General features: G+C 51.9%; 1 protein-coding gene across 1 annotated transcript in view; it reads left to right on the top strand.

Annotated features, from left to right (window-relative positions):
- Positions 1–18,426, top strand: part of Sult2b1 (sulfotransferase family 2B member 1) — a 30,569-nt gene that overhangs the window by 6,978 nt on the left and 5,165 nt on the right. Inside the window, exons 2-4 of the mRNA XM_052714465.1 lie at positions 10,357–10,499; positions 15,755–15,963; positions 17,505–17,631. Of these exons, the coding sequence (XP_052570425.1) occupies positions 10,357–10,499; positions 15,755–15,963; positions 17,505–17,631 (479 nt within the window). The remainder of the gene's footprint in view (positions 1–10,356; positions 10,500–15,754; positions 15,964–17,504; positions 17,632–18,426) is intronic.

Raw genomic sequence — 18,426 nt, 5'->3', positions numbered from 1 at the left:
GGAGAGATTCCATTTGCGTTTGATCTCATCATGGTCATGGCTGACAAGTCCGCTAGCAGGCCCTGGCTCTTCTCAGCCAGCTAACAGTGCTTCCCACTGTCAGAACTGACATTAAGTCAGGAACAGATGGGGAAGAGTCAGAGCCTCGATCCCCTGTCCCTGAGGCCACGTTTCAAATGATCAGTAGCACATGTGGCTGGTGGTTGTGGCATTAGACAGCATGCTGGGTCTGTGTGAGGTTCGGCGCAATAAAGGCACACAGTAAGGGTTTAATAAATGGGGATGCATACCAGAGAGGAGTGGGAAGAGCCTCGGGCAAGAGGCCACTAGGAGACCTGGTGTGGTGGAGCGTGGAACATTTAGGGAACAGACTGAGCCTGTCAGAGCAGGTGGGGAGGAGGCCTTTCAGGCCGTTCAGGGAGAGTTAAGGCCTGAAAAGACTTTGAACAAGGTATGTCTCCGTCAGCTGACACTCCACATCTTCCAGCCTCCGTCCTCATCTCTCAAATGGGCCAACAAGATGGAGGTTGTACCACAAAATCTAAATTAGGTATTGTGTGGTCAGTCAACTGCTGGAGAAAAAAACACCATTTAAATTTTTTTGTTTTGGGCCAGGCTTGGTGGTGGTGCACACCTTTAGTCCCAGCACTCAGGAGGCAGAGGCAGACAGATCTCTGAGTTCAAGGCCAGCCTGGTCTACAGACTGAGTTCCAGGACAGCTGGAGCTGTTACACAGAGAAACCCTGTCTTGAAAAACCAAAATAAATAAGCAAAATAAAATAAAAATATTTTTGTTTTGTTTTGAGACAGAGTCTATAGGCCAGGCTGTCCTTGAATTCAAAGCAATCCTCCTGCCTCAGTCTCCTGAGTATTAAGATTGCAGGCCTGTGTGACCAGGCCCACGGCTATTCCATTTTATGTCAGGGACTGGAGCACCCTCACATTCTGGAATCTATACAGAGCCCATCTATGCGGGGGTGACTTCATTTACAAACCTTTGTAAGCATCAACCACCTTTGCAAAACCAACCAGATCCAGGGAATAGCTCTTATGAGGACATTCTACAAGTCCAGGGCCAGTCTCATTCCGTCTGGGGGAGGGGGAGGCTCTCAGAGCGGCAGTGGCTGTGGGGCTGACGGGGAGCTCCAGGCAGCTGCCAAGTCCGCCTCCTGAGGCTCACATGGCACTGCTCACTCATGAATAAATGGTTACAGGTGTGTGCGTGTGTGTGTGTGTGTGTGTGTGTGTGTGTGTGTGTGTGTGTGTGCGCGCGTGTGTGTAGATATAGATACAGATATATATTAGCTAGCTAGAAATATTTAGAAATAGTTTATAACCTTTGTTTTGGGTAGCCCTGGGAATTGAACCCAGGACCCTTTGCATGCCAGGCCAGTGCTCTACCATCAAGCCATGCCCCACCCCTCCTTTTTCTTTTGTTTTGTGTTTTTGAGGCAGGGTCTCACTCTGTAGCCCAGGCTGGCCTAGGACCCACAGAGACCCACCTGCCTCTGCCTGCCAAGTGCTGGGATTAAAGGTGTGCGCCACCACCAGACTCTTTTTGTTTGTTTGTTTGTTTGTTTTGAGACAGGGCCTTGCTAAATTTCCCAGGCTGGTCTTTTAATCAAGATCTTCCTGCCTCAGCCTCTCAGATGCTGCTAGATCAGCTTCTCGGATGCATTTTAACCTGAGGCGTAGGTGCCAGGACCTTTGACCCCCATACGCTCCGGGCTGCGGATTGCTAGAGTTCAGTTTGTTTCCCGGCTTCTTTAAAGCAAATGTCTGTGTGTAGGTCAATTTCAGAAATGTAAAGGATGTCAGCTGAGGGTGCTGTCGAGATGGAAACATGCCAGGCGTGGTGGCGCACGCCTTTAATCACAGCACTCAGGAGGCAGAGGCGGGCGGGTCTCTGAGTTCAAGGCCAGCCTGGTCTCCAAAGCGAGTTCCAGAACAGCCAGGGCTGCACAGAGAAGCCCTGTGGTGGGGAGGGGTGGAAGCAGGTCTCGGTGATGAGCTGGCACAAGCCTTTGCTGAGTGCTCATGTTTCCCTTGGCTTCTGGTCCTTCAGGGCTGCGTCAGCCTCTTGTGTCCTTCACTGGTTCTTTCTCAAGGTCGTCTGGGTATCCGGTACATTTCAGGGGTGGGGGCCACGGTTGTTTGTTCAGATACAACGAGTTCTGCCCCTCGCCCTACCATCCCTGGTTCTTGAAGGTAGAACACTCGGTTTCCTCACCAGTGGAACAAGGAAATACACAAAGAAACAGTCACTAAATATTAAGTGATGGTCAGAAGAGTACACGAGGTGGAGGACTGTGAGGCGCCTGGGCTGGAGCCAGCCACGCATCACGGTCCTGCTGGGAACGAAGCTTCCCTGGCCCTGGCTAAAGTGTGAGTCATCCTGCCGAGTGGAGTTGGGGACGCTGGCACAGATGCACTCCATGCAGAGGCCAGCATGGAGGTGAGCGGGGATGTGAGGAAGGGCATCCTGGCAGGCAAAGTCTGGGCGGCTGGACTGCTGTAAACAATGGCCATGATATGCAACTGAAGCTCAGGCTGGGGGACTCTGGTGAGCTGACCCCAACATGAGTCCGCAGGACAGCCGGCGTTGGTGACAGTGGGGGCTGGCTGAGCAGGGCTACAGCCTGCCCAGACACCAGAGTTCACATGTGGGTCCTTCTGAGACTCCACAGAGCATCCTCACGCCCTTAGGGGTTTTCCGCACATCAACTCCTCAGAGAGTGCCCCTGACCTCCTGTGACCAAACTGGAAACGTCCTGTTCCAGAGCTCCCTGTCTGAGATCAAATCCCTCCTCCTCCCCTCCCTCCTCTTCCTCCTCCCCTCCCTCTTCCTTCCCTTCTGCCTCTTTTCCCTCCTCCCCCCTCCCTCCTCCCCTCCCTCCTCCCCTCCCTCCTCCCCTCCCTTCTCCCCTCCCTCCTCCTCTCCCTCCTCTTCCTTCTCCCCTCCCTCCTCCTCCCCTTCTGCCTCCTCTACCTCCTCCTCCCCTCCCTCCTCTTCCTCCTCCCTCCTCCTCCCCTCCCTCCTCTTCCTCCTCCCCTCCCTCTTCCTTCCCTTCTGCCTCTTTTCCCTCCTCCTCCCCTCCCTCCTCCCCTCCCTCCTCCCCTCCCTCCTCCTCCCCTCCCTCCTCCCCTCCCTCCTCCTCCCCTCCCTCCTCTCCTCCCTCCTCCTCCCCTCCCTCCTCCCCTCCCTCCTCCTCCTCTCCCTCCTCCCCTCCCTCCTCCCCTCCTTCCTCCCCTTCTGCCTCTTCTCTCCTCCCCTTTCTCATCTTCTCCCTTTTTCTCTCACTTTATTATGAGACATGGTCTGGACATGTAGCTTAGGCTGGTCTCAAACTTACAATCCTCCTGTCTCAGCTCTACATACTAGCACTTTCTGATGTTTATAATGACATCATCTGGAGTTGGCTGATCCAGCCCAAGAACAGAAGCTGTCATTGGGATTCTAGTACTCTCTGAGTCCCTGGCCCTTGACCAAGGCTCATGAATGTCAGTGGGTAGATGACACACTGGCCACCCTCCAGTGAAGGAGCATTGCTCCCATGTCCCCCATCAGTGGGGCTGTGGCATGGGTGAGGTGTCTTCTCAGATATCCTGGGTAGACAAGAGAGTCACTGGCCATCATTGTAATAATGGATGTTGTGTTTATCTGAATGAGACTCTTAAAATATAGAATCACAGGCTGGAGAGATGGCTCAGAGGTTAAGAGCACTGGCTGCTCTTCCAAAGGTCTTGAGTTCAATTCCCAGCAACCACATGGTGGCTCACAACCACCTGTAATGAGATCTGGTGCCCTCTTCTGGCATGCAGGGATATGTGCAGACAATACTGTATACATAATAAATAAATAAATCTTAAAAAAAAAAAAATAGGGCTGGGCGGTGGTGGTGCACGCCTTTAATCCCAGCACTCGGGAGGCAGAGCCAGGCGGATCTCTGTGAGTTCGAGGCCAGCCTGGACTACCAAGTGAGTCCCAGGAAAAGGCGCAAAGCTACACAGAGAAACCCTGTCTCGAAAAACCAAAAAAAAAAAAAAAAAAAAAATAGAATCACAGTTCGGCGGTGGTGGCACACACCTTTAATCCCAGCACTCGGGAGGCAGAGGCAGGAGGATCACTGTCAGTTCAAGGCCAACCTGGTCTACAGAGTGAGTTCCAGGACAGCCAGGGCTACACAGAGAAACTCTGTCTCGAAAAACTAAAAAAAAAAAAAAAAAAAAAAAAAAAAAAAAAAAAAAAAAAAAAAAAAAAAAAAAAAAGAAGAAAGAATCACAGATTCAGGATTTGGCGTAGTTGGCAAAGCACTTGCCTAGCACACATAAGGCTCTGGGTCCATGCCCAGCACCACTTAGTAGAGGGAATTCTGTCACACCTCAGGAGATGCGACACAAGGGTAGCCTTTGGAGACTCCCAAAGCCCCTCCAACAGCCTGGGCTGTCCCCTTGACCCCTGCTTATCTGAGGATGTTGTGCTTGCTTCCTGTTCCTGTGGACGGCACAACGGCCACAGTCCCGTGAGTTCTGTCACAGCGGGAGGTCACACAGAAGTGGTATTTTCTAGTGGAGAGCCAGGTGTGTGCAGAATCTCCCACTCCATAGCTTCCAGAATTGCTGTTCGAGGCTCGTGGTCGACTCCCCCCAAAACCTCAGCATCAGAGAGGCACCTTCTCATTTCCTGCTGCCCTCTGTTGCTTCTTTGGGAGTGTGTGTGTGTGTGTGTGTGTGTGTGTGTGTGTGTGTGTGTGGTCGTGCACATATGCATGCACACAAGTGTACAGATGCGTGGGTGAATGTGAAAGCCAGAGGTTAACCTTGGCCATCAGGGGCATCACCCGTCATTTACGTATTGTGTGTTTATGTGTACAGTGGCATGTGCTCATAACTCAGGTTAGTAGGCCTGGCCGGAAGCGGCTTTACCTGCTGAGCCATCTTGCCAGATGCATCCACCATCTTTTGAGACAGGGTCTCTCACTGAGCCTAAAGATTGCTGTTTAGAGTGGGTTGGTTGGTTGAGGGCTCCAGGCGTCCACTGCGTTCCTAGTGCTGGACCACAGGCACATGCAACAGCCTTCTCACCCGGGGCTTTTATGTCAGTACAGGAGCAAGCCCAAGTCCACATGCTTCTGTGGCAAGCTACTTACCAAATGTTTGTTTCTCTCGGGTAGACACCCAAGGGGAGGCAGCAGTGCTGTACCACCTTTGATTATGTTATGATCCTTCATCCAGGTGCGTTAACTGTGAGATAACATGGATCAGCTCTCGGACTGCCATGGTAGGGCTGGGCGCAGTCATGACCAGGGCATCTCTGAACAGCTTGGGTCAATTTTGTGTCTCCCTAACATGTTGGGTTCAAACTTGCTCTGCCCTCCATGGCTGTGTGACGTTAGCCGGGTGGCTCCACCTCTCTGACCCTCTGTTGTCTCCTCGGTAAGCCAGGGATCATCAGAAGCCTCATGGTGTTGCTGAGAGACTGCACACGGTCAGGAAAGACTGTGCGGCACAAATTCCCTTCCTTCAGTGGACGCAAATGTGCAGAAGCTCTCTACCCCACTGCAGGCAGTGCTGGGGGGGCAGGGCGCGATTGGAGACATTAACCAAAACAGACAGACCAAAAATAAACTATCGTTGAGACTGCAGAGATGGCTCAGTGGGTAAGAGCACTGGCTGCTCTTGCAGAGGACCTGGGTTCGATTCTCAGCACACACTTGGTGGCTCACAGCCATCTGTAACTTCAGTTCCGGGGGATCTGACGCCCTCTTATGGCCTCTGCAGGCACTGCATGTGGTGCACAAACACATGAAGGCAAAACATCCATACATATAACATACATTAATCTAAAGAAAGCGTGTTCACTGTTGAAAGCCCCTGGACAAAGAAGGTAGACAGAATATATGGCTTAATTACCTCCACTTAGTAAATCTGAAGCTCCAAGAACCCCAGAATCCAAACCTTTTTAGTGTCGGCATGACACATGGGTAGAAGCCTGCATGCCTCCTCATGGAACCAGTCAGAGCCGAAACACGGGGACCCAAAACTATTGGATGAAATGTCTTTGGGGCTATGAGAGGTATGATGTCTGTGAACTGGAGTTTAGACTCGGGTCACTTTCCCAAGGCACCTCGGTGTGTGCATGCAGCTATTCCAAAACACGCAAGTCTCCACGTGAGTCTCCCTGAGCCCTGTGTTTTGGGTGAGATGAGGTAATATTCAACCTGAGCTGTGTAAACTGAAGCAACTCAGAAGGGGCACACATGTGTGGGTTTTTTTTGGGGGGTGTAGCTGGCTGGAGGATGTGTGTCCGGCCCATTGTCCACAGGGTGTCCTCCATGATGAGGTTCAGTGACAGCATGGCATATTTCACATGGGGAGGGCAAGAGTCTGTAGACAAATGGAAGGTAAGGGGACAGCCTGTGGAAAGCCCGTGGACAGCAGGGTTGACTCAGAATGTGGGAGGAGGAACAAGGCCAGCATGCTGGGCCACCATGATGGCACAGAGGGACAGGGCAGATGGGGTGCCTTGCGGGTCCTTGTCACGGCGTGGATACCACTTCCGGTAAGACAGGTGCTGTGGGTTTGAGCATGGGGAGGGCAGAAGCACCTGGTCCCAGGTGGTCTTCTCCTGCTGTGTGGAGACCGAATTATAAAAATATAATGACTGCGGCAGGCCAGGCTACAGGTGATGGCTTTCCTTCCTTCCATCCATCTCTTGACATGGAAGCCTGTGCTAACTCAGCCCTTCTCCACCATGGGGCTGAGCTGGCCGCCTTCGGAGGACGAGCCCATCACTTTCAGCGCTAATACGGAGACCTGCTTGTGGGTATTGGCACAGGAGTGAAGAAACCACAGGACATAAAACCCAAAGAGGCTGCGTGAGCCTGGGGGCAGCGGGTGGCAGAGGGATGGACATGCAGAGGAGAGGGAGGCCAGGTGGAGGCCAGAGCTGGCATGAAGGTGGGAAGGGGGGAGTGGGGAGACTGGGCGGGGGGAGCCTGCAGGACAGTCAAAGGGCTCTGGGCATCTCAGAGTTCCGTGTCCTGGTCGGTGAAGTCCCTACAGTAGCCAGGGCTGAAGGCACAGGCAGGGGAGGGGCCGCAAGTGCTCTGGGACTTCCCTTCACTCTGTCCATTTAGTCATTCATTCATTCTCCTAGCCCTTCTCAATTTTATCTGTGCATTGATTCATTTTCTCACTCCATCATTCTCCCACTTACTTTAATCCACTCATTCACATATTCAGCCATTCTCTCCCCCGCTCATTTATCACCCACTTCTCTCTCACTCATTCATTCTCTCACACGTGACATGAGTGCCAGCAGCCCTGAGCCTCTGCTGCTTGGCCTCTCGGGGTGTGAGCTACACTCAAGAGTTTTTTTTTAATCGGTAGAGCAGTGGCCCAGGTGTCCACATTAATTTACTTACTCATCCAGGAATCATTTCGGGGTGCCTAAGGGCACAAGATCCTTCCCTGAAAGGTGACTCAGTTTCCCTCTCCTGTAATGGGAGAGAAATCTCTCTGTCAAGGAGTTGCTGAGATCAAAGATTAAGTCCTACCTGGGGCTACTGAGCGTCTCTCAAGAACCCGGCACTTAAGATACACAAGCCCTTCTCACCCTCGGTAGGATTGGCGGCTTGAAGCAGTGATTACTGCTATCCGTTTGTGACAGAGGAGGAAACTGAGGCTCAGGAGGCAAGGCAGGTTAGGCATAGCCACAGGCAGGCGTCTGTCAGCTGATCTGCCTGGTAACTGTTGACCTCACTGCTCCCACTTCTTGAGCCAAATCTACCTGGTAACTGGTGATATCACACATTCTATCCTCAGGCTCAACCTATGGCAAAGTGGTAACACCACTGAACAAACGAAGTACCTAAAGAATGTACCACTTACTACATTGCAGGCTAGCCTGAGCAGGGCCGCGATGCTGCTGACCTACAGTTGTGTAAAATGGTTATTTTCGCTCGGGTTTATGGGATGTAAGCTTCAAACCAGGCTACTAGACGGCACACTGCCTGCTTACAGCCTCCTGCAGTCCTTCTCTGTGAAAACATAACCAGCTTCAATGCAACACTTTCTCCATGTTAGACAGAGGCTTGAGCACTTTACAAAACGCTACAAGATGGCAGTGATGAGATATATATATATAGATCTCCAAGACACAGAGAACTCCCCACGGTGTGGGCTCCTGAGTGCGTGACCCTCCACATTTCTGAGTTCACCTGTGTGTTCAGAACCAACCTCTCATCATCAACATCACCATCATTATTGTTGTCGCTATTCTATGGATGGAACCCAGGGCCTCATGACATACCACACAGCCGTGCCATGCCCACCACACAGCCATGTCCACCACACAGCCATGCACATGCCTCGCTGGGGCATTTTAGGCAGGAGCTCTACCACCGAGCCATAACCCCAGCCCCTCACTGGGGGATTTTACATTGCAAACTTTTTCTTTATTTTAAGATATATTTCATTGTGTTTGTGTGTAAGTGTGTCTCTCTGTGTCTGTCTGTCTGTCTGTCTGGGAACCCATGAAGGCTAGAAGAGGGCATCAGATGGTATCAGCGGCATTAGTTATTTGTGTGTTGCCTTATAATAGGTTCTGGAATCAGAACTTGGGTTCTCTGAAATAGCTGTAAGTCCTTCTAACCACTGAGCCAAAAACTCTCCAGCCCCTCTTTTTTGGGGGACAGAGGGATTTGAGACAGGGTTTCTCTGTGTAGTCCTGGCTGCCCTGGAACTCCCTCTGTAGACCAGGCTGGCCTTGAACTCACAGATCCACCTGCCTCTGCCTCCTGAGTGCTGGGGTTAAAGGCCTGCGTCACTACTGCCAGGCAGCTTCTTACGTTTGAGCCTGGAACTCCCTGGTTTTAGAGTTGGCCTTTAGCTTTCTGTCCCCCTGCCTCAGCCTGCCTTGTCTTGGGAATGACTGGTCTCACTCAAAGCGAGGTTTTTTTTTTGTTGTTTTTTTTTTTTTTTTTTTTTTTTTTTCTGTGTAGCTTTGGCACTTTCCCAGGAACTCACTCTGTAGCCCAGGCTGGCCTTGAACTCATAGAGATCCGCCTGCCTCTGCTTTCCGAGTGCTGGGATTAAAGGCATGCGCCACCATGGCCCGCGAGGTTTTTTAAGAGCAGTTGGTGACATCCACAGTTCTGACCTCCCCGGGTCTCCTGTCCCTTACATACTGAGAGGGACAAAGACAATGGACCTGCAAAAGTCACATGCAGAGGACTTTAGTGGGACACTGATGGCATTCAGTTATTACACATTGCTCCCAAGATAGAGCGACATGAAGCCAGGACATTGTAATCCACATCTGAGGATGCTCAGTCCCCCCAGTCAAGAATCTGAAGCAGATGTAGCCAAAAGCTGTTCTTCTGAACCTTTAGTGGGCACTCTTCTTCAAAACAAAGCAATATGCTATGGATTTTTCCCCCAGAATATGAATCCAAGGGTTGTAGCTCCGTGGCAGGACAATGGGCTAATGTGCTGGCACCAAGGCTCAAGCTCCATCACTAATACTTCATGAGACAAAATATATATCCTAGATGAGCCTGGTGGCCCAGATCTGTCATCCTAGTTACTTAGGAGGCTGAGACACAAGAATTCAAAGTTCAAGACTATCCAGAACAACTTAGTGAGACCCTGTCTCCAATAGATTAATAGAGGGTTGAGGGCGTGGCTCAGTGGTAGAGCACCTGCCTAGAATCCCCCAGTGAGGGGCTGGGGTGTGGCTCAGTGGTAGAGCCCCTGCCTAGAATCCCCCAGTGAGGGGCTGGGGGCACAGCTTGGTGGTAACACAGTTCCTGTACCATTCCAGAAGCCCTGGGTTCAATCCTCTCTTTGGAAACTCAGTTTTGTGGCTTCGTAAATGCGTCATGGCTTTAGAAAAAGCAGCTAGATCATTTTAGCTTCCCAGTGAGTCATTGTGGGTTTTCACATGGGCTCTGCCGCGTGCAGCGTGGGCAGGGCACCTGCCACCTTTGGCTTGGGTTCCGCATTCGTAAAATGGCCTGGTGACATGGTGTCGCCTTCCAGGGTTGGGATGTGGAATAACATAAGGAGAACACTTAGCTCCACGTCACAGACATGAAGTACTCTGCCTCCTGCCAGCTGCTCGGCTTTGGGCGACTCACTCCCACCCTCTGTGCCCAGCTTTCTGCACCCATAATATGAGGATGCCAAACGGCATCATGGCACGGCTGTGATGAAGCTGAGGCAGATCCACTTTTCAGGTGGCCACGCGAGGCTCAGGGAAAGGACGCTCCTCGCCGGGGTGCGGGTGGAGGGGCCCTGCAACTTGCGACCGCCTCCTTGTTTTTCCTTACATGTGCCATTCCTCTCTTCCAGTCAGAAGCTGCAGGGTGAATATTTCCGGTACAAAGGTATTCCCTTCCCGGTTGGCATGTACTCGCCCGAGAGCCTCAGCCTGGCAGAGAACACTAACAACGTGCGGGACGAGGACATCTTCATTGTCACCTACCCCAAATCAGGTACCTAGGGTGCCAGCTTGGACTCAGGGAGGAAGTGGAGAGGGAAGGGAACCTGGGAATTTGTCTTCTGCTGGAGGCACCTACCTGGGCTCTGCCCACTAACTCCCTGCTCCAGGTCAACTCTGAAGGCCTGGCCAACCCCTCTCCCCTCCCCACACTCCCCTCAGACCTCCCCTGTCCCCTCGGCCCCCACAGCACTGAGTGTCCCCTCAGACCTCCCCTGTCCCCTCGGCCCCCACAGTACTGAGTGTCCCCAGACCTCTCCTGTCCCCTCGGCCCCCACAGCACTGAGTGTCCCCTCAGACCTCCCCTGTCCCCTCGGCCCCCACAGCACTGAGTGTCCCCAGACCTCTCCTGTCCCCTCAGCCCTCTCTGTCCCCTTGGCCGCTGTGTGGTCTGGTGGGTACTTTTTTTTTTTTTGAGACAGGTTTTCATGCAGCCCAGGCTAGCCTTGAACTCCTGGTCCTCCTGCCTCAGTGTCTCAGGTTCTGGGAGGGCAGGGCTGATGGAATCTCTGCTTTCTCACCGGAAGGCTATCTGAGTTCCCCTGAGAGCTTTGTCTGCTTTGGACATTGTTATGCTCTCTGAGCCTAGAACCAGGCTGCTACCTAACATGTTTGTGGAGGACAGACTTCCTCTCCATTTCATTCTGAACTCACTCGATCTTCACAGACAAGGAAAGCCAGTGTTCTGGTTTTCTTTTTGTGATAAAAAAAAAAAAAACAAAAACAAAAACAAAAAAAACCACCCTTACAGTGCAGGTGGCAGTGGTGGCACACACCTTTAATCCAGCACTCGGGAGGCAGAGGCAGGCGGATCTCTGTGAGTTCCAGGCCAGCCTGGTCTACAGAGTGAGTTCCAGGAAAGGCGCAAAGCTACACAGAGAAACCCTGTCTCAAAAAACTTAGAAAGAAAGAAAAGAAAGAAAGAAAGGAAAGAAAGAAAGAAAGGAAAGAAAGAAAGGAAGGAAGGAAGGAAGGAAGGAAGGAAGGAAGGAAGGAAGGAAGGAAGGAAGGAAGGAAGGAAGGAAGAAAGAAAGAAAAAGAAACAAACAAAGAAAAACAAAAAACAAAACCACCCTGACCAAAGGCAATACAGGAAGAAAGAGCTTGTGTGGCTGACACGTCCAGGCCACAGTCCAGCATGGAGGGAAGTCAGACCAGGAATTCAGACAGGACTTGAAGCAGAAAGCAGCTAGGACACTGCTTTCTAGCTTGCTCCCTACGCCCTGCTAACTCTCTACACAATCCGGGACCAGTTTGAGGCCAGCCTGGTCTACAGAGTGAGATCCAGGACAGGCTCCAAAACTACACAGAGAAACCCTTTCTTGAAAAAAACAAAAACAGGGCTGGAGAGATGGCTCAGAGGTTAAGAGCACTGGCTCCTCTTCCAGAGGTCCTGAGTTCAATTCCCAGCAACCACATGGTGGCTCACAACCATCTGTAATGAGATCTGGTGCCCTCTTCTGGTCTGCAGGGGCACATGTAGGGAGAACATTGTATACATAATAAATAAATAAATCTTTTTTTTTAAAGAAAACAAACAAACAAACAAAAAACTGGGACCCAGCCGGGTGGTGGTAGCACACACCTTTAATCCCAGCACTTGGGAGGCAGAGGTAGGTGGATCTCTCTGAGTTTGAGGCCAGCCTGGTCTACAGAGGGACTTCCAGGACAGGGTCCAAAGCTACACAAAGAAACCCTGTCTCTAAAAAACCAAAGAGAGAGAGAGAGAGAGAGAGAGACAGAGACAGAGACAGAGACAGAGAGGCAGAGGCAGTACCCCAGCTGAGACTCTCGGGTAACCCTGGACAGTGTTGACACCTAACTAGGAGAGCTGGATACAGCAGTGCACATCTGTAATCTCAGCATGTTGGAGGAAGGGATCAGGAGGTAAAGGTCATCCTCAGGTACAGATTGGATTCGAAGCCAGCCTGAGGCAATAAGACCCTGTCTTTAAAAAAAAAAATCTGACTCATGCCACACTGCAAGAGTGAACCTTACAGACACCATATTAAGAGAAATAAACTGGACACAAAAGGAATTGCATGAGGTCCTTAAAGTAGCCATGCTTGGAGGGAGAAACTGTGAGGCAGAAACCAGGAAACGGGGGCTGCATGAGATAAGAAAGGAGGGCATTGATCTAACGATTACAATTTCTGTTTGGAGAAAGGACAAGCTTTGGAGGTCAGTGGGGATGATTGTTGCAAAACTACGAGGTTGTATGTGTGTTGCCTAACGGAAATGGTGAGGATGATGAGGCCTGCGTTGTGTGTATTCTAACACAAAGGGAAGGAAACTCGCCAGCAAAGGACTTCGACTATGAACTGGTCCCGCAGAGCATAGAGAGGCCGCAGACGCAGGAGTAACCCCACCCGCTGCAGGGAAAAGGAACCCCCAGGCAGCAGTGAACTGGGGAGCGGGGCTTCCCTGCTCTTGTCTCCGGGTTCAGCCTCACTGGAGAGGTGCTGAGATGTCCTGGTGGAGGATTCTTGTCATTCTAGACCCTGCGCTAGAGATGACTCTCTAAAGGGAGCCGCCACTGAGACCAGTGTCGGACATTCGTGTTCTTCTGGCGCCCTCTGCTGGTGGTTGAGAACTGAGACGGCTAGCTAGGGAGAGCCTTCTGCCCAGGAGCCCCGGGCCCAAGGCTGATGATGGAAGAGAATACTGAGCCGTGGGCCCTTGCGCAGGGACAGGGCTCCTTGCTGAAACATGGCATTCAGATACAAGAGATAAGCTGGGCGGGCATGGTGGCATAGGCCTGCTGTCTTTGCTAGGCCAGGGTCTGAGGAGGGAGGACCCCCAAGGCTGGCCTGGACAGTTTAATGTGATTTGTTGTTGTTTTATGGTTTTGTTTTTTGTTTTTCGAGACAGGGTTTCTCTGTGTAGCCTGGCCTTCCTGAAACTCACTCTGTAGACCAGGCTGGTCTCAAAGATCTGCCTGCCTCTGCCTCCTGAGTGCTGGGATTAAAGCTGTGTGCCACCACTGCTTAATGGGATCTTAATGTGTTTCATGACAAAAAGTAAAAAGAAATGAAGACGTAGCTCAGAGGTAGAGCAGTAGAGCCTGTCATTCCCCAGTGAGGGGCTGGGGTGTGGCTCAGTGGTCCAGACCTTGCTCAGCATTTCTGAAACTCCCGACTCAATCCCTCTTACTACAAACAAACAAAAGAAAAAAAATCCCTCAAAAATAATTGGCCAGGTGTAGTGGCTTTAATCCCAGTACCCAGAAGGCAGAGGCAGGAAGAGCTCGATGAATTTGAGGCCAGCCTGGTTCTCATAGAGTTCCAGGACAGCCAGAGCCACACAGTGAGATCTTGTCTTGAAAACAACTATAACAAAAATGCAATAAATAAGGGTAGTGAAATGACTACCAGGCAGATGCACTTGCCACCAAGGCTGACAACCCGGATGCGAGTCCCAGAACCCACATAAAAGCCAAGCACGGTAGGGAGCTTGTGCCTCTAACTTCAGTGCTGAGGGTAGAGACAAATAGATTCTGGGGGCTTCATGGCCAGCCAGTTTAGGGGGGATGGTGAGGGTCATGTTCAGTAGGGGATCCTTTCTTAAACAATGGAGAGTTATAGAAGAAGATACAATGTTTCCCTCTGAGCTCCACACATTCGGAAGTGGGCAAGTCTTCCCAGAGCATGCAGGCTCCACACACACACAGGAAAGCAATCAGAGTTTACATGCAGTATGCGGCTCAGTGGCTGAATGAGGGGTTCCGACCTGCTCGTTGGGCTGCAGTCTGTCATGCAGGGAAGCAGAGATAAGGGAATGCATGCTGACACAGCAGTGTCCACTCCCAAGATGCCCAGGATCTCCACGAGCAGCCAGCGTAGAACTGGAGTTACAGGGCTAAATTTATTTTTATTTCATGCATATGGGTGTTTTACTCACATGTATGTACACCGTGTGTGCACATTGCCCACAGAGGCCAGAAAAGGGCCAGAACATAACCCCCGATTGGGGTGTATGTGTACCACAGAGTGAGTGGAGGTCAGAGGACAATTTGTGGGAGTTGGTTCTCTGCTTCCACCACGTAAATCCTAGGGATCAAACCCAGATCATCAGGCTTGGCAGCAGGTGTCTTTATCCTCTGTGTCTTCTTGCTGACTGAAGCCTTTTCTTTCATTAAAAAAAAAATTACTTTTATTTTATGCAGATGGTTGTGTGCACCATGTGTGTGCAGTGCCCACAGAGGCCAGAAGAGGGTGTCAGATCCTCTGGAACTGGAGTTACAAGTGGTTGTGAGCTGCCACGTGGGTGCTGGGAACTGAACCTGGATCCTCTGCAAGAACAGCGAGTGCTCTCATCCACTGAGCCATTTGTCCAGCCCCCTTGTCTTCATCAGTGTTCTGTTGCTGCGAAGAGACCACATGGGCACTGCAACTCTTATCAAGGAAAAGCACTTAACGGGGGCTGGCTTCCAGTTGTAATCCATTATCCTCTGAGCAGGGAGCACGGTGATATGCAGACAGACATGGTAGCTGAGAGTTCTACATCCGGATCCTCAGGCAGCAGGAGCCTGGGTCTGGCTTGAGCCGCTGAAACTTTCAAAGCTCACCCCCAGTGACACACTTCCTCCATCGAGGCCACACCTCCTAGTCCTTTCAAATAGTGCCACTTCCTAGCAACCAAGCATTCAAATCTATGAACCTATGGGAGCCATTTTTTTTTAAAAAAAAGATTATGTATACAGTGTTCTGCCTGCATGTATCCTTGCAGGCCAGAAGAGGGCAACAGATCTCGTTACAGGTGGCTGGGAATTGAACTCAGGACCTCTGGAAGAAACAGCCTGTGCTCTTAACCTCTGAGCCATCTCTCCAGCCCATGAAGCCATTATTATTATTTTTTTTTTCCTCTCTCGAGACAGGGTTTCCCTGTGTAGCTTTGGAGCCTGTCCTGGAACTCACTTGGTAGCCCAGGCTGGCCTCGAACTCACAGAGATCCGCCTGCCTCTGCCTCCCGAGTGCTGGGATTAAAGGCGTGCGCCACCACTGCCGGCTCAGGAGCCATTCTTAATCAACCACTACGCCCCTGTTTTTTTTCTGAGACAGGGTTTCACACTGTAGTCCAACCTTAGCCTCCAGAGTGCCGGAATGACCAGTGTCCGCACCTGGCTAGGCTGTTCGCCGCCTTGCCTCCTGCTTTCCCAGCCGGCTTCAAACACAGTGCTACCATTGGGATATGGTTCTGTTCCCACCCCTCGCCTTCTGCTCCCAGCTAACCTTTCTGTTCTCCTGGTAGGTACCAACTGGATGATTGAGATCCTCTGCTTAATCCTGAAAGATGGGGACCCCTCATGGATCCGTTCTGAGCCCATTTGGCAACGTGCACCCTGGTGCGAGACCATCATAAGCGCCTTCAGCCTCCCAGACCGGCCCAGCCCCCGCCTCATGAGCTCCCACCTCCCCATTCAACTGTTCACCAAGGCTGCCTTCAGCTCCAAGGCCAAGGTGAGGTGGGTGGGCTCTGGGTGAGGGTGTGAGACTGATCAACTGAGTAGCTGTGTGGTGAATACACACCTGAACATGTGGCCCTTGGGAGTCCACCTTTTAAAGGGGAGCAGACTCTAGGCTGGTCATGTGTGCCTGTCATCCCAGCACTTGGGGAGCTGAAGCAGGAGAGTGGTCGTGATTTCCAGGTCATCGGGGTTACAGAATGCTACCCTGTCCAAAACAAAAAACAAAAAACCTGGCACTGGTGGCATACGCCTTTAATCCCATCACTGAGTTTGAGATCAGCCTGGTCTACAGAGTGAGTTCCAGGACAGCCAGGGCTACACGGAGAAATCCTGTCTCGAAAAAAACAAACAAACACACAGAGCAAAACCATGAAACTGATGGAGGGGCTGGAGGAGCAGGCCGCGAAGTCGGCAGAGCCGTAGCGAGCACGCAGAGCCGTAGCGAGCACGCAGAGCCCTGGGCTGCATCCCCAGTATCCAACAAACTAGGCATGCTGATGCTCACTTGGTTTTTTTGTTGTTGCTGTTGTTTTTTCCAAGACAGGGTTTCTCTGTGCAGCCCTGGCTGTTCCGGAACTTGCTCTGTAGACCAGGCTGGCCTCGAACTTGGAGATCTGCCTGCCTCTGCCTCCTGTGTGCTGGGATTAAGGGCAAATGCACCATGGCCTGGCTAATGCACACTTGTATTCTGAGTACTCAGGAGGGGAAGCAGGGAAGATCATCCTTGGCTAAGTAGCGAGTTCAAGGTCAGCCTGGGATATACAGGAATGTTTAAAAAACAGCAGCAGCAGCAACCACAACAACAAAACCAAACAAACAAACAAAAAGCAAGGTGGTCCAGAGTAAGGAGCTATAGGAACTGGGGAAAGGGGAGAGAGACGCAAATGTCCTCGGGTGAGTGAGGTGATCTGTGGCACAAAGGAGGTGCCCTGTGAGCCAGGGGAGAGGGGTTGGCACAAGGGCAGAGACTGGAACAAGTATAGAGCTGTGTGGCCTCCCAGTGGCAGGGTAGGGGGCACGGAAGGGGCCAGGGCTGGCCCAGGCGTGGGCACAGTCCTTGGCTGCCACGTTGGGGATTCCCTGGCAGGAACTGGAAAGACAGAGATGCCATTGCCCAGGCACAGGGAGGATGGAGCTGGGCCTGCATTTGACTTTTGTTTTGTTTTTCTTAGATTGTTTATTTTTCTCTTTTTAAGAGCAGGCCTCACTGTGTAGCCCAGGCTAGCCTTGAACTCACAAAGATCCTCCTGCCTCTGCTTCCCAGTCAGCATGTCACACCATGATCTCCCTCATCCTGACTCTCGGGCCTTCTTCCCATGTTTTGTCTCCAGAAACCAAACTGGCTCAGAAACAGCCCCTCCTTCTTCTAATGTGGCTGAAGGAGGCTCTGTCCCTCAGGATGAGCTGAGCTGAGCCTGCTCCACCGGGAGTGTGTCCTGCTTGCAGGGTCAGAAGTGGGGAGCAAGGCGGGCCACCTGGGGGCGGGCCCTGCTGTACCTGACACCTCCTCCCCTCCCCGCTGTCTGTACACAGGTGATTTACTTGGGCCGGAACCCCAGAGACGTCGTGGTCTCTCTCTATTATTACTCTAAGATTGCTGGACAATTGAAGGACCCTGGTACACCTGACCAGTTCCTTCAGGATTTCCTCAAAGGAGAAGGTGAGAAGCAGGGAAGAAACAGGCAGGAGGGAGGTGGGGAGAGACAGAGGTGGGGAGAGACAGAGGTGGGGAGAGACAGAGATGGGGAGAGACAGATGTGGGGAGAGACAGATGTGGGGAGAGACAGAGGTGGGGAGAGACAGAGATGGGGAGAGACAGAGATGGGGAGAGACAGAGATGGGGAGAGACAGAGGTAGGGAGACAGAGATGGGGAGGGACAGATGTGGGGAGAGACAGATGTGGGGAGACAGATGGGGAGAGACAGAGATGGAGAGACAGAGATAGGGAGAGACAGAGATGGGGAGAGACAGATGTGGGGAGAGACAGAGGTGGGGAGAGACAGAGATGGGGAGAGACAGAGATGGGGAGAGACAGAGGTAGGGAGACAGAGATGGGGAGGGACAGATGTGGGGAGAGACAGATGTGGGGAGAGACAGAGTGGGGAGACAGATGGGGAGAGACAGAGATTGGGAGACAGATGGGGAGAGACAGAGATGGAGAGACAGATGGGGAGAGACAGAGATAGAGAGACAGATGGGGAGAGACAGAAGTGAGGGGGACAGAGATGGGGAGAGATCGAGGCTGGCAGAGATAGATAGAGACCAGGTAGACAGACAGACAGACAAAGAGGCAGAAGAGCAGAGATACGGTCCCTTCTCTGCTTGTCAGAGGTACGGATGGTGGCCTGAGGGTGGAGCGTACAAGAGCTGGTTGGGGCTGGGAGGGTCTCGACGCTGGCTGAGAGGCAGCAGGCAGCCAGGACCGGGTGGCCTGCGCAGCTGGTCCCGAGAGCCA

This window comes from Peromyscus californicus, unplaced genomic scaffold (assembly GCF_007827085.1).
Source record: "Peromyscus californicus insignis strain IS unplaced genomic scaffold, ASM782708v3 Scaffold_4__1_contigs__length_199733344, whole genome shotgun sequence".
NCBI lineage: Eukaryota > Metazoa > Chordata > Mammalia > Rodentia > Cricetidae > Peromyscus > Peromyscus californicus.
The sequence above is the reverse complement of the archived record's forward strand: the minus strand, read 5'-3'. Positions and strand labels throughout refer to the sequence as shown.